Raw genomic sequence first — 19,383 nt, 5'->3', positions numbered from 1 at the left:
TGGAAAGTTAGAAGCTAAGTTGTTCAAAGCCAAAAAGCAGAATTCCCTGGCGGTCCATGGTTAGGACTCCGCTTCGACTGCAGGGGTCAGCCGTTCCATCCCTGCTCGGGAACTAAAATCCCACAAGCCACGCGGCGTGGCCAAAAAAAAAGGTAAAAGCAAAGCTGCCGTGGTGGGACCAGTGATGCTCTTGGCTGACAAGTTCTCCCTTCCTCCCAGCTTCAGGAGTGAGAGGACTCCGAGGGAGGGGCCCAGAGGAGGCCGGGAAGGGCTCACCTGAGGCTGTAGAGCACCGTGCCGTCGGGCTGGACCCGCAGCATCACGTTGTCCGTGGTGGTGTCGTGGATGAAGGAGCGCTTGGAATGCACGAAAAACATGTCGGGGACCCAGATCTTCTTCACCAGCCGGCCGTCGAACGTCATGCTGAGGTTTTTGGTGCTCGGGAAGGACAGCCTCTCGTCCTTCCAGTAGTGTCGCAGGTAGAGGGTCATCGTGAAGTCCTGGGGGCCGAGGGCAGAGAGGGAGACCCCACCCACTGAACAGCTGGGTGATGGCAGGACCCCCTGTACCCCAGGCTGGGGAGGGAACTGGAACCCGGGGAGGCCTTGCTTCTAGTCCCTGGTGTTTGCTGCTGCAGGAGGCTCTCGAACCCTGCTTGGGGCGGGGGGACTCAGCAAGAGGCTCTACAGAGGGGGAACCTGAGCCCCACTCCATCCTCTGACACTCGCCTCTGCTGGGCCAAGGCTGCTACCGCCGGCAATGAGACCCGCAGCCTGAGGGCTCCTAACGCACGCACAGGGCCAGCCCCAAATGCCAGATAGTTCAAGCCTCTGGAAGCAGCCCTCAGCCAGGGAGTGGAGTTGGGGGAAGGGTTGGGAGATGGATAAGTCACCCAGCTCCCTGCTCCTCAGCTGGGACAACCCTGAGGTGAGTTCTTTGCTGACTCGGAGTACCCCCGAGAGACCGAGTCTCACATAGATCTGGTTGGATGGCATGGCCCTTTCTGCTTCCTTCCCTTCCCCTGTCTCCAGCCTCTTCTTGTGTTTCCTGGGATCACCTGCAATAAACTGCTTGTGCTGGAATGCTTGTCTCAGGTCTGCTTCTTGGGGAACCCAAACTAAGATAAGGCCCTAAAAAGTCCTGTAAGTCAAGGAGTTGTGGAATGTTCTATTTTTTATCTAAGCCCACTAAAAAGGAAAAACAAAGGAAACTTTTGCTTTTTCTGCATTTTCACAGCCAGACACAGAAGCCACAGCTGTAGCATATATCTGGCTCCTTGGACCCTGCTGTTTATGTTGGAGAGCCTTTGCCTGGAGAACAATCCCAGTGGCAAGACCCTGGACACTGGGGCAGGGGAGATCATGTTTGTCATCTGGCTCTGTTTCATACCAACTGGGTAGCTTTGAGCAAGTGTCTCAACCTCTCTGAACTGTAAAACGAGTGTGGGAATTCCCACCACCTGGGGAGTTATGAGCCTGGTGAATTCTGGTGTGTGGAGCTCCTGGCCCAGCATAGGCCCTGTGGGAATCTCCCCGTCTGCAGCTCTGGTTAGAGAAGCACTTACCATGTCGACCTCTGAGATGCTGTCCAAGCTCTCCACCTGCACATCCACGCCAACAGGAATGGCCGGGCCTGGGGACAGGGCACGGCAAGAGCATTTATTCTTTTCACTTGAACTTTGTGAACGAGACAGGCGTAAGGAGCATTTCCCCCGGAACCTCTGTGTCTTGTCAGATTTGAAGGGTTGGTGTCCCACATGCCAGGATAACCAGAGATAAAAGGGTGGAGTCATGGGCTGGCTCCCTGGAATATTCCAACTAAGGTGAAAAAAAATGTTTTTGGTCTGAATCATCCAGGTGATTCTGAAACAATTAGATTAATATAAAACATCTGTCTTTGGTTACACATGCTCATCTAAGGGGACGATGAAGACCTAGATCAAAGTCAGGTCCCATCTAAGGAGTTACTCCTCAACATGAGGTCACACATTTTATTTTTTTATATTTACCTCCTGGTTTTGTACCCTCTTTCATCTTGGAAGCCAATGTCTCTGGCCATAAGAAAGGTATTGCTTGGTAAATCAGTGCTGAAAGTCATATTCAAAACATTAGCCAAGCCCACAGATCTGCATCTTTGCTACATGACCGAGTAGCTTCCATGGGGGATGTGATACACTGGGATGGATATGAAAACATTAGACTTGGGGGAGGTTTCTAGGCCATAAACACAATATTCATAAAGAGAAAGAAAGTATTATAAGGGAATTAAATTGTTGCTTCTTTTCCTCCCTGCTTTCAGGCGTGTAGGGCAGGCCTGGAACACACTTAGATCATCACAGAGTAAAAAGGTGGGTTTGGATCCAACAGCAGCTGATTATGGACTGGACAGAGACTCCCTTCTAGAACCTGTTTAATCTTTAGGCAAAGGTGCCTGGAAGAAATAAAAGGCACGAGAATGATTTCTGAAATAAATTTTTTTTTCCAGGGAAAAAACCCATAAGGATGAAAACCCTATTTGACACTAAGAAAGCTGAAATCTGGCAGCTGCAGGCTAAGCTTCAGAGGGCTTTGGCATCCCTCAGCACTAAATCATTATTTTCTCTAACTATTTTCATTTAATTAAACCCAGCAGACCACACTCTGCCCTTGGATACGGACCCAGAGTTCTGTCTGCCAGCTCCCAGACAAAAACAAATTTAGTCCAAGATAGTTCTTTCCGAGCATTTTCAAGAGGCAGCTTTGGGCTGCAGCTGCCCTGTTTTCCCGTTGCCGTCCTCACAGCCAGCTGCTGGGCTCCCCGATGCTGAGCCATCCTTGTCAGCAGTGGCCCGAGGACAGTTCGGCTGGGCTGGCCTGGCCACCAACCAGCAGCCGCCTCCCAAGAATGCTTTCAGCAGAGCCCAGGGCAGGCCGGCCAGGGGAGGTACTCAGATGATGCTGAGGGCTCAGGGGCCTTGTCCACCAAGCACAACCAAGGCAGACTTGAATGCAGGGAGCAACGCTGAGTGGACCCTTGGCTTGATTTCTGCCCACAGACAGACAGAAGGACCTGTAGAAAGAAGACAAGTCCCCAGAGTGCATGTTTCATACCTCCAAAGCCAGGCCTCATGCTGAAATCGTGGTCATCTATCCTCAGGAGCTGTTCTGACTTTGTCAGTGGTGATTTGGTAATATCAGGGCTGCGTTTAAGAACTGGGCTGCAGAGGGGGAGAAAACAGGTTGATCACATAACCTAATTAAGCCAGATGAAACCCATTTGCATTCAGACTTGATCTTGACAAGTTTGATGGGATGTGTTATTTCTTCTTTAAAGCTGCTGGAAATCCTCTCTTTCTTTCTCCAGCTTTCTGGATAAATGAACTGACCCAGAAGGTCCAAGACAGGGGTTTAGGAGTGTGAATGAGGGACTTTAAAAATACCAACATCCAGGCCCCATCTTAGAGGTGCTGACTTGGGTGGTCTGGGAATGGGGCCTGGACATTGGTGTTTTTAAAAGCTTCCCGGGTGATTTTAATGGGTAACCAAGGCTGAGAACTGCTGGTCCTGGGCTTACTAATAAGTCTAACACACCCAAAGCTCCTCGGCCATTTTGGGCAGGTTGGAGCTGGAGGGGAGAGGTGGCAGGTATGGGCTGAGCCCAGCTCCTTTGGCCTCTGCTGGCCCATCCTGTGGAGGGAGCATGGAATTGCCCTTGGGTCAAATGCCAATCATCCTGGCTCCCTGGGAGGCAGTTTCTTGTGCTTCTGCTTCTGAATCGCATCTAGGGCCATTTTAATTTATTTTCACTTTTTCTAGATAGACATTATATTTGCAGGGTTTGACAATTTTTTAAAACGGAAATACAGTGAAAAGTTGGCCTCTTACCTGTGCCTCCACCCATCCCATTCCCCCATCCTCTGGTACCTCTCTTATTGGTTTCTGGTCTATCTGTCCAGAGTATCTTGTAGGTACAAGTAAATACAAATATATATTCTTAGATCTCCTACTTTTTTCCAATTTCACTGAAATATAATTAACACATAACATCGTCTTAGTTTTAGGTGTACAACATGATGATTTGATACATGCATATTTTGCGGTAAAATTATCACTGCAATAAATCTAGTTCACATCATCACCTTACATAGTCACAGATTTGTTTTTTCCTTGTGATGAGAAACTTTGAGCTACTCTCAGCAGCTTTCAAATACAGTACAGTATTGCTGACTATGTCACCATGCTGTACATTACATCCTCAGGACTTACTTATCTTATAACTGGAAGTGCGTACCTTTTGATCCCTTTCACCCATTTCACTCACCCCCGATCCCCGCCTGTGGCAACCACCTGTCTGTTCTCTTGTGTCTACAAGTCTGTTTCTTCAGGTCCCACGCAGAAGTGGGATCACACAGTATTTGTCATCCACGTTGTCACAAAGGGTCTCCTATTTTTATACACAAAGTTTACATACTATATAAACTCTTTTTTTTTTTTTTTTTTTTTTTTTTTGCGGTACGCGGGCCTCTCACTGTTGTGGCCTCTCCCGCTGCGGAGCACAGGCTCCGGACGCACAGGCTCAGCAGCCATGGCTCACGGGCCCAGCCGCTCCGCGGCATGTGGGATCTTCCCGGACCGGGGCACGAACCCGTGTCCCCTGCATCGGCAGGCGGACTCTCAACCACTGCGCCACCAGGGAAGCCCTATATAGACTCTTATACTTTTTCTTTCTTTTTTTCTTTATATATGACTTGGATTCTTTTTTCCATAGCAAAGTGTCCTAAGCCTCGTATTCTGTTTCGCACTGTGCAGTGTTCCATTGCACGGATGCACCATCGCTCACGCGCCCAGTCCTCTATTGGTGGACGTGTGAGTTGCTGCCAGTCTTTTGCTGTTCCAATCAGTGCACGGCCTTCATTTACCCATCATCACCATCTCTAAAACCCACAGAAACAGTGAACTGCTCTCCTAGTTCCTTCTTGTTCCAACACCAGTGTGTGTGCCCTCCCGGCTAACACACACACACACACTTCTTCCTTTCGATGCACACTTCCCACACTTTGGCCCGCATCAGCATCTCCTAGAGGGCTCGTTCAAACCTAGGTTCCTGAACCTCTCTTTGCCCCATAGCTTCTGATTTAGTAGGTCTGAGCTGAGGTCTAAGAATTTGCATCTCTAATGAGTTCCTAGTTGCTGCTTCTACCAGTGGTCAGCAGACAGTACTTTGAGAACCACGGCCCTGATGCATTCATCCTCAACATGCAGTTTCCTTCCTTATAACTGGCTCCGTCCGCTTTTAAAGTCCTTTGCTACCTGCTTTCCTGAAGAAATCCCTTATCCTTTGGGGAGGGGGTGAAATACGTCTGGGAGACAGAAAAACAGAGCTCTGCCCTCCACTGACCTGCCTGCTCTGTGTCTATGGGCATCTTATTTCCCTGACACTCGGTTTTCTCGCCTGATTAAAGGTGAAGCTCTGTGACCTGACCAGGGGTGTGAGGGGCCAATGAGATCGTGCGTGTGCGTGTGCTTTTCAAACTCTAAGGTGGAAACGCAAATGGGAGGAGCCATTGTCGTTTCTGAGCCAATAAGGAAGAGTCCTCCTAAAGGAAGGAAATCATTGTGCTGGCAGCAAAGGCAGTGGCCCAGGGGAAGAACTGGAACAAGTGAATCAGGACGGAGCTACACTGCTGGTGGATGGAATGGAGGAAGCTGGGGTCCCCATTGCCGCCCACATCCTCTCTCTCTCCCACTGGAGCCAGGAGCCCCCTCCCTTCTCCTCCTTTTCAACTCCCCCTTTCTCTTGTCCCACCCTCTGCTTCCCGCCCCTTGGCCAGCGGTTGGGGTGCTGCTGAAAATCACTGCAGCCGAGGTGTGGGGAAGAGACCCCCTTAGGATGTGTGTGCACCTCTGGCCAGTGTCTGCCTTACTTGAGGGCATCTTTGTGTGCTCCTGGTCTCTGTCTTTGAGGCTTACCATGAAAATTAAAAATAAAGGTGTTCTAGAGAGTCTAGGTACTCAAATCAACAAAGCACCCCTCACCCTCCAGATTTGCTTCAAATCTAACCAGAATATAATGTGAAAGAAAAAAAAAAACTATGAAGCTGCAATGCATTAATTTAGCTTTTGTTTGTTTGTTTGTTTGTTTTGTGGTACGTGGGCCTCACACTATTGTGGCCTCTCCCGTTGCGGAGCACAGGCTCCAGACGCGCAGGCTCAGCGGCCATGGCTCACAAGCCACGGCATGTGGGATCTTCCCGGACCGGGGCACGAACCCGTGTCCCCTGCATTGGCAGGTGGACTCTTAACCACTGCGCCACCAGGAAAGCCCTAATTTAGCTTTTTGATGAGCATTTCCGCAGGACCCACAGGAAGAGGAATTGGAGGATTAATTACTTAGTAGGCCTGATTTGAAAAGGTCTGACCTAAACTATCTCCCCCACTGAAATTGATGGCATTCTTAACCTGGATCTACCATGAAGTTGTCAGTATGGAGAGGAACACATTGCCAGGTAGACTGTATCGCTTGGGCATCCTTGCCCCCGGGCTTAGGGATTCAGCCAAATGGGCACTGGCAGGAGATGAAACACAGAGTGTTTATTCCTCCTTCTCTCTCTGCTTTGATGCCAGGGACTACAATGTCTGTGTTGCTCTGTGATTACAGGTAATCGCAGTATCGTCGATAAGCTCCAATAACACAATTTACCCTTCAGGCCTATGGGCCGTCATGGCTTCCTTCTGTTCCTAGTGCTTGGGGGGCATCCACCTGCCTGATTGCTTCCCTGAACCCTTTGCACAGCTCTGCGAGCAGTCCCTTTGTTCAATTATTGGTTAAGCCCTTTTGAGTGCGGTGCTGTTTTCTGTCAGGACCAGACTGATGCCCAGGGACACATCAGGGCTGATGCATAGGGATTATGTCATCCGTGGCAAAGTGGAGCAGGGACAGGTGTGCGGGGGCAGGTCCCAGGGGGTGGGAAGGGCTAAGATTACAGGGAGGGCGGCCTGTTGGGCTACGGGCAGATGGTCAGGAGGGGCAGGATGAGACCACAGGCCACTGAGGGCAGAGTCCTCTTCATCATCAGCACTTTGCACAGTGCTGGGCCCCCGTGGACTCCCAGCACATGTTCGTGAATGAAGGATGGGATCAGCCCCTTGGACGGGCACCAGAAAAGAGAGCCAGGAGGGACCAAAAGAAGGGGAAGGAATGAAAATCAGGTTTGGCCCTGGTTTTACTGTGGCTTTGGGCCAGGCTGAAACAGAACTGGGCACTGACTAAAGGGAGGTTTGTCAAATTCTGAGATGTCACTGCCTTTGCCGTCATGAAGCTTAGATTCTAGCTTAGAAAAAACTGATAAATAGGATGCTTAAAAAAAAAAAAAAATAGGATGCTTAAAGTCTTTTTTTTTTTTTTGGCCTCACCACACGGCTTGCAGGATCTTAGTTCCCAGACCAGGGATTGAACCCCGGGCCACGGCAGTGAAAGTCCCAAGTCCTAACCACTTGACCTCCAGGGAACTCCCTTAAAGTCTTTTTTTTATTGTTGTTGTTTAATATTTTAAAATAACTTTTTTTCTGTTTACATGCCCATGTTAAAACTTTTTGAAAAATAGATTTAAGCATAAAGGCGAGGCTGAAAACCACTAAGAAATAACCTGTGCCATCCTGAGTAGATCCTTACACTCCTTAGAGAGAGAGAAATACTGTAACTTGCTTTTTTTTTCCTTTTTTTTTTTTTTTTTGCGGTATGCGGGCCTCTCACTGCCGTGGCCTCTCCCGTTGTGGAGCACAGGCTCCGGACGCGCAGGCTCAGCGGCCATGGCTCATGGGCCCAGCCACCCCACAGCATGTGGGATCTTCCCGGACCGGGGCACGAACCCGTGTCCCCTGCATCAGCAGGCGGACTCTCAACCACTGCGCCACCAGGGAGGCCCCCACATCTTCTTTATTCATTCATCTGTTGATAGGCGCTTAGGTTGCTTCCATATCTTGGCAATTGTAAATAGTGCTGCTATGAATAATGGGGTGCATGTATCTTTTTGAATTAATATTTTTTGGGTTTTTTTGGATATATGGCCAGGGGTGGAATTGCTGGGTCATATGGTTCATTAGCTAGTTCTTGCTTTCTTGTCAAAATTAAGTTCTCTACCTTCTCAGAGGTGAAATAATCAGCAAAGTGAAGTATAACTTATCAAGCGCTCTGCTATTGGCTGAATGAGACTTCCGGCAGATCCCTTGCTTCTCACACTCCCCCATCCCTGTTTTATCTAACCTCTGGGAGATGCTTTGAGAAAACATCATCCACATACAACTGATGAGGAACTAAAGCAAGGAAACATCAAGAAGAAGAACCATAGGTCAGAACTTTTCGTACTAAATATAACAAAAAAGAAACAGACTCACAGATATAGAGAACAAACTAGTGGTTACCAGTGGGGAGAGGGAAGGGAGGAGGGGCTGTATAGGGGTAGGGGATTAAGATGTACAAACTACTACGTATAAAATAAATAAGTTACAAGGATATATTGTATAACACAGGGACTATAGCCAATATTTTATAATAACTATAAATTGGGTATAACCTTTAAAAATTGTGAACCACTGTACTGTACACCTGTAACTTATTTAATATTGTACCTCAACTACACTTCAATTTTTAAAAAATCCAAACAAAAAAAAAAAGAAGGCTTCCCTGGTGGGTCGGTGGTTGAGAGTCCACCTGCCAATGCAGGGGACACGGGTTCGTGTCCCGGTCCAGGAAGATCCCACATGCCGTGGAGCGGCTGGGCCCGTGAGCCATGGCTGCTGAGCCTGTGCATCCGGAGCCTGTGCTCCGCAACGGGAGAGGCCACAACAGTGAGAGGCCCACGTACTGCAAAAAAACAAAACAAAACAAAACAAAAAAACCCTTCACCCTCAAAGTGAAATCTATACAACTTAGGCATACAAGGCCCATAATAAGCCTCCTGCCCGCCTCCCCAGCCGCAGCTCCCTCTCTCCCCCCCTCTTCTTGCAGCTGCCAGTTATACCCCCCATGCCTTTGTTCCTGCTGTCCCATCTATCTGGAAGGTCCTTTCCACTAGTCTTCGAACACTTTCTTACCCAGATGACACCTTGCACACCCAGATCAATACCACCTCCTCCGGGAAGAATTCCTGGGCTTCCCTCCTTCCCACTGAAGTCAATACCTTCATTAGAATGTGCTCCATCCTGCACAGCGGGGGCTTTCTGATCATCCCACCCACTTCCCTGTGCACTCTGTGTCAGAGGGCCTCTATCTCATACATCTCTCTGGCCCCAGCTCCTAACGGTTTGAAGAGCTCAGAATTTACTAAGATATATACAAAATATGGAAGGAGAAACACAAACCACAGGTGTATTCCAAAGAGATGAATGGGTCCATAAGCGATGTGGCAAGAAGACCAAGGTGTAAACGAGGCAAGGCTCAAAAAAGGTGCTAAAGACAAGCAGAATTCTTTAAAGTTTGATTCTGAACCAGGACACTCCGTAGAAGGAGGTACTGCTTGGAAAAGATAGAGCAATGTGGACAATTACAATAAGACAGTAATTCTGCTAACAGAATCCAATTTTATTTTGATACTCTCCATCAAAGAGAATGGTCTTCAAATTGGGAAGGGAAGAGTGAAAAGAATTAGTGGCTGACCAGCGTGGTGAAAATGATAACCTGAGATAATCTCACTCAGTGTTTCTCAGCCTTGATCACACATTGGGTTCACTGGAGAGACTTAAAAATTCCCAGGCCACACCCCAGACCAAGGGTGGGACCCAGCCATCAACAGCTTTCAGACCTCCTCAGCCAACATAGAGAACAACTGCTCTAGCTTTTTAAATGGAACTCAAGCCTACAGAACCAGATGAATTACAGCTCAAGAAACTTAAGGATCCTGCAGCAGAGAAAACCTGGAAAATAGGAGAGAAGCCAGAAAACTGGAGGTGGAAAGACACTTTCTTGAGATTCACAAAGAAGAAAAGAGTATCCTGGAAACTGCTGAGGTTAAGCTCCAGGTTGATTCCTGGCCATGTTCTAGAACTTTGATTACAAAGACGACTTAGGAACATTATTGGGTCCCATCATGTCAATAGCATGTGAGCTCAGTGTGAGTTCAGACAGGGCAAGACACCCTAAAGTGGTCTCCTTTCCCTGGGCAGGACCTCCATGTTGGCAAATCAGGGAGCATCACTGGGTGATGTGTAGAGTATAACTGTCCTCAAAGCAAAGACAAGCTCTACGGGGCTCCTGGTGGATGAGGGTCTGCACTGGCGTTTCTGATCTGTGTCCACCATAAGACGGCATAAATGAGGCCCAGCATCTTTATGGGTTTTCGAGCTTTACAGTCAAAGTTCTTTGACATGCATTGGCCCACACGATCCTTACAATAACCCTGAGGTGATAGACATAATTGACTCCACTCTATGGAAGGGGCAGACTTGAAGATATCCAGTGACTTGTCCAAAGTCACCGTGTGAGAATGTGGCAGTGGCAGGTCCCAAAGCCAGGCACTCTTACAGTTTGAGCCTGACTTCCCACCATGGTCCCTCTGGCTTGGGAGCTTTGGTGATGGATTCTTGGGGTTGCCCGTAACTGTTCGTGCCCAAGCCAAAACTTCGAAGGAAATCCTCACGGACACACATCCAGGGCTCCATCTTACTTTATGGGAACAAAATTCGGGGCTATGATGGTAAGCAGGGTTAGGGGTTAGGGAATGGGCTGCTGGGGGGGTTGTTTTATATCGGTGGCCAGGGAACATATCCCTGAGAGGGTGACAACCTAGCAGAGGCCTGAGGGAGGTGAGAGAACGACCTGCCGATTCTGGAAAGGAGTGGTCCAGGCAGAGGCACAGCAGGGACAAAAGCCATGAGATGGGACTTGCTCGGTGTGGCCAAGCTGGTTGGACAGCAGAAGGGAGAGGAGACCCACGCCAGACCAGCTGCGCTCCCTCTGCGCTGAGCTGAGGTTGAACATGGGCTAGTGTCTTGGTTTTCCACCCAAGTGAGGCTGCTGTGATGTTTGCACACCCTGCTCTTCTGCACAAATGACCTGTCGTGGCAGGGAGGGCACCGGGCAGTTAGGGGGTTGGCACACTGCCGGGAGCCCCGGCTTTTCTGACTGATGAGGGAACACGGCACATTCCTCCTCTCTCCAAGTCTGTTTCCTCTGCCATGAAATAAGGGATGGGGCCACAAGGCAGCTTTGAGACCTTTCAAGTCTGTTCCAGAAGCATCATCCCTCAGACGTTAGAGGTACTTTACAACTCTAGTCCTATTGGCAGACGATGATGTGGAAAGGGTCAGTCCACTGTCAGGGCCCCACAAAGATGGTTTTGTGTTCCCCCGGACCCGCCAGCATGGGGTGTGTGTGTGTGCATTTAATTTTTATTTATTGTATTTATTTATGTTATCATAATGTTATTTTCATTGCATTTCTTGAATTGCTATAGAGGCTGTGCATTCGTCCACATCATGAGTCAGTATTGTGTATTTTCCCTCAAGTATAAATAGTTTATTTCCTTTGATTCCTCACTAAGTGGATTTTGGGGTAACCAGCAATCTCTTTTTCAAACCACTACCTCTAAGAAGGTGTGATAGGTAATCTTAGGTGTCAACTTGGTTAGGCTATGGTACCAGTTTTTAGTTAAATGCCAGCCTAGATGTTGCTGTGAAGCTATTCTTAAGATGTAATTAACATTTAAATCAGTAGCCTTTAAATAAAGCAGACTACCCTTCATAATGTGGGTAGGTCTCACCTAATCAACTCAGTCTTTTCTCCTAAGGTCCTCTGAGGAAGAGGGAATTCTCCCTGCAGACTACCTTCAGATTAGAGCTGTAACATCAACTCCCTCTGGAATTTCCAGCCTGTCTGCCCCATAAATTTCAGACTTGGTGGCCCACACAATCATGTGAACCAATTCTTTAAATAAATCCTCCTCCCCCTGTCTCTCCATATATATATATATATATATATATATATATATATATATATATATATATATATATATATATATATACACACACACACACACATTACACTATATATATGTTACACAACACACATATGTGTGGGTAAGATAGATAGATAGAGAGAGAGAGATATTAATAGGTATTACATATATCCTATTGGTTCTACTTCTCTGGAGAACTCTGACTAATCCAGAGTGTGAATATTCCTTGACACCTGAAGTCTGCATACCCGTGGCAGACCTGAGTCACCTGGACCCAGAAGGCTGTGTCTGGTGTGGGTGGGACCAGCCCAGCTTGGATGTGGCTTCTGTGTTATCTTGGGTTCCTTTGATCAAGCCTTCTTCTTGCCACCATGACAGACCCAGGTTCCCACCAACCTGATGGGTCCTCAACTCGCAGACCTGGCCTGCTATGGCCCTCCAGGGAGACAAGAGGGTACAGTAGGAGCATGTTTGTCCACCTGCTTTTCAGGTAAAATCTCGACCTAGATCATCCCTTTTTCCTTGTACATATGTCTGAACATAAATTCTCTATGCCATCCCATTCGAAGACACTGCATTATTTTTTTTTTTTTTAGTTTAAAGCCCTGAATTTTCCCCACCTATTCTCTTTATCAGAATTCTCATGTCGTATTTTTCCCATACGTTATAGAACATTCTACTTTCTAACTTGTAGATCAATATCTGACCCTAATGCCAACACCACCTGCTTATGAGCAACCTTTGTTTAGTGATCATATCCTATTCACAATGTACCTATATGGCTTTGAACATTTTAGACTCTCAATAAATGTCTTATGAGTGGAATTCCCATCACTAATTAAATATACCAGCTGTTAAACAAAACAAAACAAAGCATATGGACATCAAGGAGCCTGTGATGCATTTGGGAATGAGAAGTTGCTGGGTGACTTCTCAGCCTAGTGACCTCCCGCCCTCTCACCCAAGGAATGGTGAGGAGACCAGGCCTAGAACAGGGGGTCACAGATCCCAATGTCACAGAAATCACAAGTTACAATCACTTGCTGGAAGTTAGATTTCTTTAACGAGGCTGCTCGTGGTATTGGAAGGGTCACTGATCCAGCACCATTCAGACTTCAGTTTAAATCCCAGGGTGGCCACCAACTAGCTGTTAACCTTGGGTGGGTTACTTGATCTTTCTGTTTCCCAGTTTCCCATAAAATGGGGGAATAATACTAACTTAGGGGGTCACTGTAAGGATTAAACAAGAAAATGTCAGCTAGAACCACGTGAAATGGCTGATAGTCCACTGTTTTTGAAGTATCAAAACATTCTCATATGGTTCAACCCGACTTTCACATCCATGAATAGAACTTCCTGTTCTCATTTTATGGTGGTCAGAGGAGGGCACAGGAAGTAGAGAAACAGGGGACGCGGAACTCTCAGGGTACGCGGGGTGGCATGAGTTCCATACCTTTCTGGGCCTTTCTCTCCTCATCTTTAAAAGGAGGGGATTTCTAAAGTCCTTGATATTCTGACGTTCTGTAAAAATTATTGGATTGAGGTCTGTCACCCCCACTAAACTGTCAGCACATCATGGGTAGGAGTGAGGTCCACATTCCTCTCCATTGCCTCCAGTGCCTGGGGCAGTGTGGTCAATACGTATTTGTTGAATGAATGAATGACTGAAGGAATGAGTGAGTGAAGTACAGGAATAGCAAGGGTTAGGAGTCACTCATTTATTCATGCCCAACATTTCTTGAGCATCTACTATCTACCAGATATGGTACTTGAACCTGGGGAGCCAAGAATAAATGTGCTGGTTGAGCCCTTGTTCTGAACTGAATTGTGCTCCTCCCCAATTCACATAGTCCCCTAACTCTTTGTGTGACTGTATTTGGAGATAGGGCCTTTAGGGAGGTACTTAAGGTTAGATGAGATCATGAGGGTGGGCCCCAGACCCAGTAGGACTGGTGTCCTCATAAGGAGAGGAAGAGACACCTGGATCCTCCCCCCCTACCCCACTCCGCATTGGCGAGCACAGAGGAAAGGCCATGTGAGAAGGTGGCATCTACAAGGCAGGAAGAGAATCCCTACCAGAAATCGAATTTGCCAGCATCTTGATCATGGCCTTCTAGCCTCCAGGACTATGAGAAAAGGAATGTCTGCTGTTGAGGCCACCCAGGCTGTGGTGTTTTGTTATGGCTGCCTGAGCAGACCGCCCGCAAGGGGCTCACAGTCTAGAAGCTGAGACAGATGAAGAAAAGTGATAATGCTGAATGATTAGTCCTCTGAGATAGGACCGATCAGGGGTCCTGGAATTTCGGAAGAAAGTTACCTGAGACTTGAGAGGCAGGGGTAGGGGAGGGCCAAGGAAGGCTCCTCAGAGAAGGTGACATCTGTGCTAAATACTAGAGGAGGAAAAGACTTGAGCCAGAGGAAGTGGGGAGAGACGGGTGTCATGAGCATGGGAGCAGCCCAGCAGAGGCTCAGGAAGCCATCAGTATGAGGGGCAGGTCATACCAGATGAGAGAGAAGCCCAAAGTGGAGACTCAAAGTTCCAGCAAACTCTCTGGAGAACGAAGGGATGAGATAAAGAGAGAACACTAGTAACTGAAGAGAAAACCCCATTCCACGGTGTTTAGGGCAATCAGAGAGACGCTGTCCATAAGCCAGAGGCTTGCGCTTTGTCAGGACAGGACGTGACAGCGGCACCTCGTGCGTGATCGCCGCCTCCCTCCTGGCCTCCGCCCTTCATCACCTGAGCCCGCTCGTCTCCCCTTGCCTGGAAGCTCTGTCTGTCTCTCCCTCTCACCTTCTCTCGTCTCAGTCTCCCAGTTCACAGCCAGGTTTCTTGTTAAGAGTGAACCGCATTCACTCCGTTTTCTCTTCTCAACACCCCACCACCCGTCTCTTCTCGCTGAGGCTGTTAATGGCTCTTCCTACCGTATCTCTTGGCCCGCTCACATCCTGGCCCTCTACCTAACTGATTTTGACTCTGGTGGGATCTGACCCTGTGGATCGCTCCCTCCTTCTGGAAACCCTTGACACAGCACTGGAACACTTCTCTAGTCTGTAAGCCTCTTGCGGGCAGAGCCTGTATCTGATTCAGTCATTGGCGAGGCACCCATTGCCCAGGGCAGTGCCTGCCCTGTAACAAGCAACTGACAACTGTCCCAAAGATGCTCCCTTCGCCTCCTTGGTACCTCTCTATTCCAGTGCTACATCTATTTCTCTGGTCCCTCATTTTCAGCTTCCTTCACCGAGTCCTCTTCCTCCAACCTCTCCTTAAATGTTGTTCATCCCCAAGGCTCTGTCCTTTGTCCTGCTCTTATTTTATGCTACACACTGTCTTTGGGTCACCTCATCTACCACCACCTAGGAGGACTCTCTTTACAACTACATCTCCAGGCCCGAATTCCCTCCCGAGCTGCGGACCTGTAGGCCTTCCTGTCAACTGGACAACCATCTCCTGGTATCTTGCAGGCACATCCAGGTCCACATACTCACACTGAAATCATCATCTTTTCCCCCAAATGTGCTTCTCTTCCTGCTCTCCCTTCCCTGGTACCACCCTCTGCCCAGTTATACCATCCAAATACCTGCTAGACTTTCACCCAATCTAATTCTGACAATTCTACCTCCTTAAAGCGCTCATCCGTCTTCTCCATCCCTGGTCATTTCATCCGACTCATATTACCCTGGTTCCGGCTCGCACCACCTCTCACCTGGTCTAAAGCAGACACACTGGATGACCTTCTCTGTCCCCCCTGTAGCACTTTTCCCATGCTCCTGCCATCCTGCCACCGGTACCATCTCTCCAAAATGGAAATCAGCTGAAACTATTAGAACCTCTCTACCTTCAGAGGAAATTTGAATTCTTTAGCAAGACAAAGCAATATGATAATGGTACTTTGTCTCTGATGGGATCAGTTTACCCTCCTAGAGCTTGAGCCAGCATTTGTCCAGGGGCCTGTGGTATAGACAGGCTAGATCTTTATTCTTCTTTTTTTTTTTCTGGCCACACAGTGTGGCCTGCAGGATCCCGACCAGGTATCAAACCCAGGCCCCCCTACACTGGGAGCACGGGGTCTTAACCACTGGACCTCCGGGGAAATCCCTAGATCTTCATTCTTCCAGGGAGGAGGGAGAGACCATAAGTAGTGATTCATTCTAGAAACATTGCCCTGGCATTCTGATCTTTACCGAGAGTCAAGTAAGGCACAAAATGTAAGGAGGCGCGTCCTCTCAGGCCGTGCGAGGGCCTCCTTCAATTTTGCCTCGTAGCTGCCTTACTTACCTCACCCCCATTGTGTGCATGAGTTCACCTTGCTTCCTGTTATTATTATGCCCCATGAAACGAAGCCTGGATACAAATTACCAGCAGCTTATGAGTTTAGAGTCTGGCTGAAATTAAGTGAGCCTTTAAAAGTGGAGGCCACATAAAAACAAAAACCTGGCTGGGTTCACCATTCTGGAAAGCAATTCTGCCAGTTATATTGGAGCTTTAAATGTTCGACCCAGTACACTTCCAGGAGTCTGTCCTAATTAAATAATCGTGTATGTAGACAACTACCCTGAGGTACAAAGATATTCATACAGAATATTTATTTGTTTGTTTGTTTATTTATTTATTTATTTGCGGCACGCGGACCTCTCACTGTTGTGGCCTCTCCCGTTGCGGAGCACAGGCTCCGGACGCACAGGCTCAGCGACCATGGCTCACGGGCCCAGCCGCTCCGCAGCATGTGGGATCTTCCCGGACCGGGGCACGAACCCGTGTCCCCTGCATCGGCAGGTGGACTCCCAACCACTGCGCCACCAGGGAAGCCCCAGAATATTTATAATAACAAAGAGGAAGCAATTAAATGTCCACAAATAGAGGAAGATGCTTAAATGGTGGTAATTATACACTATTATGCATTACAGTGTGGCCATTCAAATGATAATTCTATAGACTTCAAATAAGTAAATAAGCAGACAAAATCATTGTATTAAATACAATGAGGTTACAAAGTTATATGCATAGAATAATCCCAGACTAGTAAATACTCAATATATGCTTAGAGAAAAAAAAGACTGGAAGAAAATACACAAAAATGTTAACAAGGTTACTTCCAGGTTTGGGGATTATGGGTGATTTCTGTGTGTTGAAAAAAATTTTGTTCCTATGGTTTTTAAAATAATGGTCATACATGGCTTTCATAATTTAAAAAAAAGTAAAAGTTCTTTTAAGTAATTTTTAAAAGAAAATCTATTTCACTCTCTAGACTTCTCTTCCTCAATGGTATTTACTAATAGGTCGCCCCTCCAGCTCTGGCTTGGGGGAGAGGCTGAGAAGTTTTTGGCGACAACCCATAGGATGTGTTGCTGTCATTATTTTTAATCCTTAAGAGCACATTTGGTTCAGATCATCTCTATGGCAGCACCGCTCCACTGATTCCACCGTTTGCCCAGCAGCTTCTGACTCTTGACTGTAACAGGACATATGGCTCGTGCACAGCGGTCTCTGTCTGTGTCCCGGGCTCACCATGACCACTGGATATTTCAGCTCCTAGCTTTGTGATGTTGCTAAAACAGCTTGAAACAAGCGCTGTGAGCCAGAGCTGGCTGTTCCGGATCCCATGTGTGGGGGGCTCTCTCAAACACAGAGCTGGGCACTGGGGAACAAGACACCCAGCCCAACCACGAGCCCCAAACTCCAGAAAGCTGGACTTCCTTCCATACTAATTGCTTTTTTATGACCTCTATTCATGTTACATTCAGAGATGAAGAAAGCTGAAGCACAGTTTGGACTCAGGCTGATACAGAACCAAGAATCAGTGCCCCTCCTGCCTCCATCTCTTCCTCGGTGAAAGAGAGAGAGCTGGATTGGGGGATCTCCAAATGTCCTGTGGCCTCTCCCATTGCGGAGCACAGGCTCCGGACGCGCAGGCTCAGCGGCCGTGGCTCACCGGCCCAGCCACTCTGCGGCATGTGGGATCTTCCCGGACCGGGGCACGAACCCGTGTCCCCTGCATCGGCAGGCGGACTCTCAACCACTGCGCCACCAGGGAAGCCCTGTCCTATTTTATGGATGCGTATCGGACAAGCAGGTATGCAGGTATTCCATTACCAGCTCTGTCACAGAGCTGCCCAGGTGAGACCGATGCGGAAGGATCGGTCTGGCTCTAAGTTCCCTCCGCAGGCTGGTATGGCCAGGGTGACGTGTACCGTGTTGGTAACCAGCAGTGGCTGGTCCTCAGGCAGGTCCACCCCTGCATCCTCCCGATTTACTACTGGTGGAGACAGCCTAATGATCCTCCTAGCCACACAGCTTGAAGACAGCTGCTTTCTTCTCTTTGAAAAGATTTTAAAAGGGACTTACACATCTAGCAGAAAGAATTAGAACTCACAGAATCATTCTCACTAATTAGAGGTCCCATGGGTTATTTGAGAAGTCCCAGATTTGCTCCAACCTAGGATGCAAACATCAAATAATTGCCCTTATTTTTTTTTAATGTGCATATATTCTTTTATCCAGTATCTACTTTTACCCAGGGCAATTCCTAAGAGATTGAAGAATATGCAATGATAGCACTGTATCAAATCTACTAGCATCATTTAAAAAAAAAACATAATTCTAACTTCCTAAAAGGGGGAGTAGGCGGAAGCAGGAAAACAAAGGGAAAAGGAGTAAAAAGGCAAAAGGCATCCACGGGAAACACCATATACTGTAAACGATTCCACAACAAAACCAGAAGCTCGCTTTACATACCCTCTTCCCCTAAATCCTCGATCAGGAAAAGTCCACTCACCTGCCTTTCTTCGACATCTCCTGTACGTCTCTTTTTCGCCAGTGCACTCTGCTTTCAGTAGCCAAAGCCCATGGCCACCACAAAAGGAAAAGGCCAACTTTCATGTTCTGGACAGCCAACATGCGTTTCCAAATCCAAACAGTTCTCTCAAGAAACAGCAAAAAAGGAAAAGGATGTTCTTTTTCTCTCTTAACACATTATTGTTCTGTTCATTATTAGAAAGATGTTTACTCATGCAAAAAAAAAAAAAAAAAATCAACCCACAGTCTGTAATCTGGAGGGCAGGAGAAAAAGCAATTTCCACTAAACCTATAAATCCTCCTACGTCAGATGTCAGGGATTTTCTGAACTGAGGTTGAAGTCCTGTGTCCCTGTCGGACAATTATTTTGGCTGGTCTAAATGAGTTTATCGTCAGACGTGGTGAATACATTCGTAAAAGGTCTGTATTTTCTGTTCCAACAGAATAGAAGGAAGTAAAAACAAACCAAAGCAATTTCCGAAACAAGAAATACCTGAGGTGCTGCACTGCTTCTTAGGCCCCGAAAATGAGCTTCTCCCTGGATCTATTTAAAGCTTTTCGCCATTATTATTTGCTTCAGCTGAAGGCTGGATTTGGATGGTTACCCACCCTCACTCCTTCCTGTGGTTGAATCTGTGGAAACTCAGGGCTCTGTACC

The 19,383-nt window shown here is 47.6% G+C and overlaps 1 protein-coding gene across 1 annotated transcript in view; it reads right to left on the bottom strand.

Moving 5' to 3' along the window:
• The window catches only part of LOC132500055 (gamma-aminobutyric acid receptor subunit rho-1), a 31,410-nt gene extending 12,583 nt beyond the window's left edge, over positions 1-18,827 (bottom strand). Inside the window, exons 1-4 of the mRNA XM_060114889.1 lie at positions 18,706-18,827; positions 3,090-3,196; positions 1,565-1,632; positions 277-500 (exon numbers count right to left, since the gene is read on the bottom strand). Of these exons, the coding sequence (XP_059970872.1) occupies positions 277-500; positions 1,565-1,632; positions 3,090-3,196; positions 18,706-18,827 (521 nt within the window). The remainder of the gene's footprint in view (positions 1-276; positions 501-1,564; positions 1,633-3,089; positions 3,197-18,705) is intronic.
• Between the last annotated feature and the right edge of the window lie 556 nt (positions 18,828-19,383).

This window comes from Mesoplodon densirostris, chromosome 12 (genome assembly GCF_025265405.1).
Source record: "Mesoplodon densirostris isolate mMesDen1 chromosome 12, mMesDen1 primary haplotype, whole genome shotgun sequence".
In the NCBI taxonomy this organism is placed as follows: domain Eukaryota; kingdom Metazoa; phylum Chordata; class Mammalia; order Artiodactyla; family Ziphiidae; genus Mesoplodon; species Mesoplodon densirostris.
This window is presented reverse-complemented; position numbering and strand designations above follow the sequence as displayed.